We start from the raw sequence: 10,000 nt of genomic DNA, 5'->3' as shown, positions 1-10,000 counted from the left end.
CAAAGAACAATACTCTTGCATAATTGAAAGCTTTGTATTTCTCTCTTCGCAGTGTAGTGAAAAAAAAAACAAGATTACGGAGTCAAGGGAAAAAAGAAGGTTTGAAACTAGTGTCACATAAAAGTTTTATGTGACAGGAAAAGAAGAGAATGGCAATTTTTTTCCTAAAACAGTTAGGAGGCTACGTTAGTTGAGACAAAAAATTGGTTTTATCAACGGAGTTGATAATGTAAATTGGCCACCGTACAGAGATTCTAAAATGGTAAAGGTCGGACCGCCAAACAACTACCGCGCCGCCTTTGTCGGTCGATTTGACAACTATGTCGTTGCGTTTACTAAGATTTTTAAGGGCCGCCCACTCTTCCGAGGAAAGGTTGGAAAATTTAGTGTTGTGATTGAATTAAAGTTTGTGAATGTCCGACCTTTACCAAAAAGAAGCTTTGCGGCAACTTTCGGATACCTCGTTTTATGCCAAAATCCCTAAAGATCTCACTGCCAAAAATCAAAAACTTGTCAAGGACACCATTCAAAATCTTATAGTTAATCAAGAATTACCCGACACTGCCACTAATCTCATCATCAATACCCCTATAACTTCGTGCATTTACTTCTTGCCTAAAATTCACAAACCCAACAATCCAGGTCGCCCTATCGTTTCTGCCTGTAGTTGCCCCATCGAACTCATTTCTAGCTACTTAGAAAGGACTATGACGCCTATCCTAAAATCTTTGCCATCATACATTATTGACAGTACACACGCAGTACAAATTTTCCGCGATTTCAATTTCTCCGGCCAAGACAAACTTATTTTCACCATGGACATTACATCTCTATACACAGTCATTCCTAATAGCGAAGGTCTTCAAGCACTTAAACACTTTTTCGATCAACGCACTGTCAAAGAACCTAGCTCGGAAACGCTCCTCCGCCTTGCCGAACTAGTTTTAACGCTTAACTGTTTTTCATTCGCCGGCAACTATTACAAACAAATTAATGGTGTAGCGATGGGCACAAGAATGGGACCTAGCTATGCCAATCTTTTTGTAGGATATGTTGAACACCAATTTTTTAATCAGTACAACGGCCCCAAACCTGAACTCTACGGCCGCTACATCGACGACTGCATCGGCGCTATTTCATCCAGCAGAGAAGAACTCGATCAATTTATAACCTCCGTCAACTCTTTTCATCCGGCTCTTAAATATACCTGGGAAATTTCGGAAACTTCATCGGCTTTCCTAGATATCAAAGTTTCTATTAGAGGCAACGTGCTATGTCCGTCTAGGTGATTATCGGCTGATAATCTGAGATAGCGAGCCAATGAGAGCGCGCGATTTTGTATTATCACCTGTGTATTTATACTAATTAAAGATATTTTTGCCCCGATGTGTGATTATGCAGGAACTGTAGATCGTAACAAGTGTTATTGAAATCCAAAAAGAAAATTGGGGGTAACCACGCATTTTTCAAAGATAATTCATGAATAATATTTGTAAAAGGCTTTAAAATACAAAGCAATGTATGGCGTTCTTTCTCAAATTGAAGCTTAATTATCGCTGAGAAATGCATGGTTACCCCCAATTTTCTTTTTGGATACCAAGAGTACTTACTAAGATCTGCATTCTCCGGATAGTTTTAAACCGCGCAAAAATATCCCTGTAGTAGTAAGCATCTCCGATAGGAAATCTGAGTGTCTCGAGATGCGAAGAACGTATGCGCAATAACAATAGTAGGCACCGTCCTTAAATATGTTCTTATTTCACCAGTAATCATGGCATGAGAATAAAATTGACATTATCTTAATGTTCCTTGAATGTGGCTTTTCAAACCAAAAAAGTACACTGACACCTCGTGATGGGACCTTAAAGTTGTCCATTTCTCAAAGAAGCTCTCAGTTGTCTGCAAGTTCTGTAGATTAATCCACCTGATGGATACATGTTCAACTAATATCCCTTCGTTTTGGAACTGGTTGTCCCAAATATTTAATAATTTTATGTTTTGGACAAGATTATGTGAACGATAGAAATGAGATGAATTAGTTTCCTTGTTTTGCTCAGAGGCTAGATATCAGGCTATTCAAAAATTGACATCATCTTAATGTTCCTTGAATGTAGATTTTGAAACCAAAAAAGTACACTCACACCTCGTGATGGGACCTTAAATTTGTCACAGTTCTGGATGAGGTAATACTGAGTGAAAAAAAAAACGTATCATACCTGTAGCAACTGCATATAAGAGGACGATTATTAGTATAAGCAGACAAGCTTTCCCAAATGTCGTAAAGCCAAAGGGTTTCATCCTTTTTCCTTACTTTACGGTGCAAGACTGTTCGACCGTCAGTTTAGGGCAAACCAGTGCAGGTTTACCATTACTTATCTCGACTTGAAACAACTTAATAATAATTGGTTCGTGGGTTTTAAGGGGTGCGAATTCCTGTCAAGTGGATTCCGTGATCTGTGATCTGACAGTGGAGAAGACAGCTGCAAGTAAGTTTATTTGACAGGGGTAATTTTACATAATTGCGGATAAAAGAATTAATTAACCACATGAATATTTTATCTTAGCCGTGAGGACATCCCTCTTGAAATTTAAGCCGAACTACTTTATTATATATTATACTTTTCTAATAAAGATTATCACTTCCTCAGTATCAGATCTTCCTTTCTAGAGTTTCGCTTTTTTTACATTGAATACCAACGATTCTTGTACAGAAGATGTAAATCGTTGTAAAACACAACGCGCGCCTTTTACAAAGAAACATACACTAACTAAGTTCCTGTCAATATTAACAGAGGAATATCCGAATAGAAAACGATGGAAAATAAGCACATGCTAGGACTCAACGAAAGCCAAACACCGTCCGCTTTATTATTCTGCCATGTCTACTAGAGCTCCTTATATATGTTAACTTAGAGATCTGTGAAATAGCTTCAACTTCAGCGTTGTCAGAGTTTTCAGTCTCTGTTGCAAGAAATCTGTCGGCAGCCGGTATGGTACTTGATACATCGAAGATAAGCGTCGAAAGCTTGACGAACATTATTCAGCCTAAGAAAAGACTTTGAAGTTTGACCCAAAGCTCACCATTTTCGTTAACCATTGAGGCGTCATATAATATGGCTTAATATTGAATTCCTGTCTTAGTTCGCAGCCTTGAAATGGCAATAAGATTATGGACTGACTTCGGGTTAATAATAATTAGTAGTAAGTTCATGGAATGTTTGACTTTGGAGCAATAATGGACCGGTATTTGTTGACGTTCGTAACACATGGTATACTCCTTTAGAAACAAAATTGGAATGCTCTAAAACAAACAAAGAACAAGACTCGTGCAGAATTGAAACTTTGTATTTCTCTCTTGGCAGTGTAGTGGAAAACAAAAGAAATTACGGAGTCAAGCGAAAAAAGAAGGTTTGAGACTACTGCCACATAAAAGTTTTATGTGACAGGAAAAGAAGAGAATGGCAATTTTCCCTAAAACAATTAAGGGGCTACGTTAATTGAGTATTTCAGTTTACTCGTTACTGGGTCAGAACATTAAGGACACTTTTCTTTTGCCGGGAAACTTGCAGTGAAACACACGAGTATAATTTCAAGTTTTGAGGGAAAAGTTATTTAAAAGTGTGAAATACTTTCCATCCTTGCTAGTCGTAACAACAGACATCGCCCACATCGCAGGGGTTTATTTTGATCGTGACTACGATCTGAGTTTCCAATGGAGACAAAAATTGAAATACTATTTACTGAGTAACTGTGGTAGCTATTTACTAAATGTTCGTGAGTATTTAATGCAATCAGTGAGACATTCGTCTTTTTTGCAAACCGGCTGTATACAGGTGTTTAATTTTCCGTTTCAGTAGTATTCGTAAGTGTTATCAAAGTTAAAAGAGGGGACTGGTTTTGAAGCTCGGCCAACATTAGAAGAGCAAACAAAGGTGCCAAGATTTAGGTTAGAAAGTCCACGACCGTCCACAATCATTTGTTTTGCGCTCATATACTATGCATAAATTACGTAATCAACACGTTTCTATTGGTTAGTTCCTCAGTACGGAGTGAACAACTATTGTGTTTTGTGCACGGTCAAGGCCAAAAAAGAGAACAAAAACCTACAACAAAGAAATTTGTCGTGTTTCATAACCATTCCCCTCTATTAACTATGGTGTTATGAATGACTACCCGCCTCCCAAAAAATGATGAGCATGTGTCAGCGGATGATGACGACCCAATAACTATCACCTAGTATTCTGTTAGAGGGAGGGGGTGGGGGTGGGGGGGGGGCATAGGAGAAAATAACAACAAGAGAGAAGGGGGGTTGGATGTAAAATTTAATACTTACCACTTTTTAGTGATAAGGATCCCGTGGTTAAATAATGTTTTTATTTTCATTTATTATTATTATTATTATTATTAGTAGTAGTAGTAGTAGTAGTAGTAGTAGTAGTAATAGTAGTAGTAGTAGTAGTAGTAGTAGTAGTAGTAGTAGTAGTAGTAGTAGTAGTAGTAGTAGTAGTAGTAGTAGTAGTAGTAGTAGTAGTAGTAGTAGTAGTAGTAGTAGTAGTAGTAGTAGTAGTAGTAGTAGTAGTAGTATTGGTAGATGAAACTGCTTTTACACCAGATAATTATGAAAGAAAATGTCTGTAGAAAGGACAAAATTTTTACAGATATGTATTCATATTTGGTGTATTTTCCCCTCAGAAAAAATAGTAAGGGCCCAACTAACTTCGGGATGGCTGGCTTTGACTTCAGTGTGAAAAGACTGGGAACACTTGTGTAGCCAATCAGCATTATCACCTATATGGAAGTGTCCTTTTGAAGAAATTTAGGTATTTCTGCATCTTATGACACTTCATTCAGCTAAAACATGACAGAAAACTTTGTTATTTACTAATTCGTTTTAGTATAGACCAGGTAAGAACTGGGGTGACCCGAAAATACTGACCCCCGGTCCGTAAACACCTCTATAGATCGGGTCCATAGACTGCCTTACAGACCAGTCCACAGACCACACCCCCGAACCACCCCAAAGGAAAATAGAAATAAAAAAAAATAGCAACTAAAGATTTGATTTACCAGTTGTCAGGATCATATCACGGGGAGCTTCTGTCTCCAATACTCCAACACTTGGCCTTGAAGTCAACCCTTTTCCAAGTAAATTTATCTAGCAAAATTCTTCCTGTATCTTTCAAAGTGTGAAGATGTAGGCGTTCAACTTTGCAGATATTACCACGTTTTTTCTCTTAAAAACAAATTTTAATACCGTGCAGCTAGAGGTTGTTTTCACGTGACGTCATCACCGCCATGTTGGTAGACAAAAACAAAAGATCTCTAATTGGTTCCTTTTATTCGTCCACCAGCAATTGTACATCGTAGCATTGTTATCTGTATCTCTAGAGATTGGTTGCAAATTGCCTTTTCATTGTAAGTTGATCGTATCTCAATTCTCGGAGTATTAGTTTGGGACACCAACATGGCCGCCGTTCCTTTGTTTAGGGACACCAACATGGCTGCCGTGACGTCACGTAAAAAACACTCTATATGAAATTATTTAAAAGTACTTCTTGGTTTAATTTTTGTGATATGACAAGGGAAACGGAAAGCTAACAAATAAAGGAAATACCTAAGGTACAAACTGGGTGTTTTTTGGCTGCCGAAACAAATAGTTGTTTCGTTGCAGCGGCTGCCACATTTAAACTGCGAAAAGAATGTTTATATACTGATATTTTCCCCACGGAAAGTGAATAATTTCTAGAGATAGAGAGAGAGAGAGAGAGAGAGAGAGAGAGAGAGAGAAGAGAACAATGATGTAATGTACGATTGCTGGTGGACAAACAAAATGAGCTAATGACAGATCTTTTGTTTTTGTCGAAAAACGTAACGATTAAACCAGCTATGAGCAAATAAAAGTTGTCAATGACACTTGTTTGTACATAACCAACTTTACGCGTATCTTTTACAGAATGATCCAACTTGTGGTAAACGCCACCTTAACCAGGATCCTAGAACTCGATGCGATGCGATCCCGGAGTGGAGTTGATGTGATAGGAAATTTATCTGGCCTTAAGTCTGTGGTGTTTTTATGGAGAGTTCAGTCCGTTGCTTTCTGAGGCGAGAGCAATTTTTTGGGACGCGATCGTCGCGAGTCACCAGCCTTTCTTCTCTTTATGAGGGGAAAAGACAACTAACGACATCATAAAAATGCGTAAGCCACAAACCTGTCTAAAACGGACACAGTCTACGCTCCGATTGCACAGAAAAGATGAGAACAACTGTACGTACACGTAAGTGAAGTTTATTTCTACACTTACAGCTTATTATATTCTTTATAAGCTCAAAGTTAATTTTCCCACCCAAAGTCTATGAATCGTATACTGGGTAGCTTGGGCTACCTATGATCGGAACCATGGAAAAGTGACGTCAAAGGTGACATTAAAGGCTCACTGGCTTAAAATTTCAGGATGTGAATGCAGCTTATTATATATGGAAAACGCGAGTTGAAAGTCTGAAAGCCCAAAACGTCCGTGCTGCATATTGATTTAGCCGCGTACACACGCATTGCATTCTTGTACTAGTGAGGCTCTGACGTCATTGCGGCAGCTGGAGGCATAATCGCCACGGAAAATGTCTTTGTTTTTTATACAACGAGATGCTTCTGTGAAGCATACACTGGGTTGCCTGTGGTACGTGCTACAGAAAATCAGAAGGCACTGAATTGTGTGGTAATGAAATACAGCATTCCAGTCTCTGAAGAACAACAAATAAAGGAGAAGCGAGAAACATTGGCTTCTGGGCTGACATGTTGATAATTTTCAAGTTCCACCACAACTTCTGTTTACCACAAGTGTGCCCTCTGAGCATCTGACAGCCTTCAGTAATACTAAAGTTCACTGAAGTTGGTTGAGACAAAAAGGCGCGACTGTTGTCTTCTTTCTGGAAATACGCAGATGATGCTGGAATCGCAGGGGTTTATTTTGATTGTGATTACGATTTGACTTTTCAATGGAAATTTCTTTGACCGTGGGAGAATGACGTGAATGGAAATAAAGGGAAGTGAATCTTCCTTAATCTTTAAGTGGAATACCATTAAATCCACACCTTTTTTGTTATTGAATAGATCAGTAAAGTTGTTAGCTCTATTCAATTGACCTGAGACTTATTTCCACCGTACCATCTATTTGAGATATACGAACTTTTATAGAAATGTTTTTCTTTTGCATTGCAATCTTAAATCAGTGAACACTTTTACAATACAGTTACGCGGTTAACAATGATTTGAAAGTTTTTAAGGTGGCTGAAACGAGTTTCCACACTTGAAAGAAACGTTCTCATATAGAGGGATTTACACTACAACATTTTATCAATTAACAGCAATGTTATGGTACCGTGTCAAACACTAATTATTGCTGAAAATAATTTGGTCATTTTTGTGACGTAAAACGTTACCGTGGCAACAGGAAAGCCCTGCAAAAACACCCCATAGTTTGGCCTTAGCTGCTCATATCTCAAAAACGAACTCTGTGACCCCCATTTTTTATTTCTGAAATGTAATCGACATGCCAGAATGAAGCTTTCTGCAAACTTTAAGAAAATTCTGTGGAGCGGATCCAGAGCCACCTTAAATAATTTAAAATTTAAGATAGCTCAGAATCTATTCCACACAATTCTTTTAAACTATGCAGAGAGTTTTATCTTGGCCTGCTGATCACTTTTGTGCAATAAAAAATTGGGGTCACGGAGTTCGTTTTTCAGATATGAGCAACTAAAGCTAAAATATAGGGTGTTTTTGCAAGGCTTTCCTATTACCATAGTAACTCGTTACGTCACAAAAATGACTGCATCTTGTTAAGCAATAATTCATGATTCACATGGTACCATGACATTGCTGTTACGTGATAAAGTATTGTAGTGTCAATCCTTCTCATAACAAGGTTTCCTTAAAAGGGTTGAAACTGGTTTGAGCCACCTTACCAACCTTTGTCACGCACATATAGCATTGGTCATGTGGAATGAATTTCGTTGCAATTAACAATCTCTCGCTTTCACTAAACTTAAGAGTTAAAATGTGTTTATGACTAATCATTGTAGTGAAATTTCGCAATGCAAACTCAGACGTAGTTGCAACAAAGCCTTCACTGAAAGCTATGAATTCACATTGAACCAGGACAATTGCGAGTTCGTTAAATTAAATTTGTAGGTTATCTCAAGAACGGTCGACCGGGTTTCGACGGCGGAAGAGTCTGAAGCTTTCAGTCACTTTTGCTGTGCAATTAAGTGGGAAGAGAGGCATGACTAGAGGGGACAGCTAATCTTAGAGTTATTTTCATAGAGTTATGTCATAGAGTTAAAGTTAAGTTTACAAAATCGTGAATTCAAGATTTTGGAAGCCAACATTCATAAAAGCTAACCTTTGGTCTAAAACCTTTTGTTTACACTGTAGGCCTAATTAGGCCCAAGGTTAGCTTTTATGGATGTTTAGGATACTTTCTGTATTTCTGAATTCAGGATTTAGGCCTTCTAAAGTCTTGAATTCAGGGTTTTGCCTTTCCATAATCTTGAATTCAGGGTTTTGGCTTCCAAAATCTTGGATTCAGGATTTTGGAAACTTAACTATAACTCTAATCTCATAACTCTATAAAAATAACTCTATTGCTAGTCAGCCTCATGACCAGATGTTTCAAACCCTCAAGTGATGACAACTGAGATAAAAGAGAACTGAGACAAACTACCTTTTAAATCACAAAATAGATAACGGGAGACCTAATAAAACTGTCTTCCTCATAAACAGAAATAGATGTGAGAATTTAGTTTGCCCAAATTTGATAGAAAGTACTTTATAAGTATTTCAGTTTACATGATTATTTTTTGAGAAAGCAAAGTATAAAAGCGAATATTACTAAAAAGGTTTGTTACTGAAAGTTTGTGTGAAACTTGACAGTTGTTCTGATGCCGGGTTGCTGCAAGACCCAGTCTGATAAGAACATATAACGTACTTACGTCACATTGAAAGTTATTTTCCTCGTAGTCTCGGTTTCCTTTGTCCTCAGGCAAGTTTACTAAGGTAACGGCGGCTTTAATTGTAAGAGAAAAAAGCAGAAAAAGTAATTCCCCTCGTAAACACCACGCCACACAAGATGCGTCCAAAATAATCACACCCAATACTCAATGGGAGAATCTATGCACAAATTTTATTTCAAATTTATTGTCAGCGGACAAAAGGCGTTGGCAAATCAAACGATATTTTGCAGGAATAACGTGGACACCTCTAAAATAACATTCACATAATATTGTTAATTTACACACCTCTGGCGACACCCTCATTGGCTAAATACAGTAACTTCTAACTCCCTAAAATATTAAAAGGCATGCCTCTTATTTAATTGTAATTTTGTTTTTTTTGCTTGGTAGAATACTTAAATTCATATTTAGCTTCTGTTCTCTTGCTGTTTGCTCTCAAAATGCGTCTGCACTTGCGTTTGTCGGCATGAACCATGGTAATCTTTTCGTTAAAGCGTTCTAATTATACATTGTGTAACTCTTTCTTACAAAAGACTGAAAAGAAGTTTGAAAATCTCTCCAAGTTTTTCGATATCAGTTCTAACATTGTCTTATTTGCATTTCACATATCGCTAATTCTTCATTAATATGAACTTAGTTTTGAATAGTGTTGAGATGTTGCAAATTTTAAAGTTCTCGAATGTTTCTACGAAGTGAGATAGAAAACTTCCACTTCAGTTGGGCGGAAAGTGTAAGTGCCAGCAAGGAACGTCCTTGCGAAAGTACTGTCGTAAGCATGGCCTGCTGGTGGACTGTAGGTGTGACCAAGCCTTGAATACGAAGACGTACGAGATGACGCAAGGTTTGAAATGTGAATATCGTGTCCTCCTCCAAACGTAGGACCATGTGTATTGCAGTCGTAAATGGAATGGGCTCTACTCGAACTATATCGACCCGTTTGTGGCAGCGTTGTGGGCGCCCATCCTGGCTTGTTGCGCAAGGAGAACAAAAA

The 10,000-nt window shown here is 38.0% G+C and overlaps 1 protein-coding gene across 2 annotated transcripts in view; it reads right to left on the bottom strand.

The window, feature by feature from the left end:
• Nucleotides 1-10,000, bottom strand: part of LOC138003529 (epidermal growth factor-like protein 6) — a 120,404-nt gene that overhangs the window by 26,531 nt on the left and 83,873 nt on the right. Inside the window, exon 1 of one of the 2 annotated variants that reach the window (XM_068849645.1) lies at nucleotides 2,217-2,386. The exons of the other annotated variant lie outside the window; for it this stretch is intronic. Within the exon in view, the coding sequence (XP_068705746.1) occupies nucleotides 2,217-2,298 (82 nt within the window). The 5' untranslated portion in view covers nucleotides 2,299-2,386. Of the gene's footprint in view, nucleotides 1-2,216; nucleotides 2,387-10,000 lie in introns of those variants that run through there. 2 annotated transcript variants of the gene reach the window in all.

This window comes from Montipora foliosa, chromosome 5 (assembly GCF_036669935.1).
Source record: "Montipora foliosa isolate CH-2021 chromosome 5, ASM3666993v2, whole genome shotgun sequence".
Classification (NCBI taxonomy): Eukaryota; Metazoa; Cnidaria; class Anthozoa; order Scleractinia; family Acroporidae; genus Montipora; species Montipora foliosa.
Note: the sequence above shows the minus strand (reverse complement) of the source record. Positions and strands in the feature narration are given on the sequence as shown.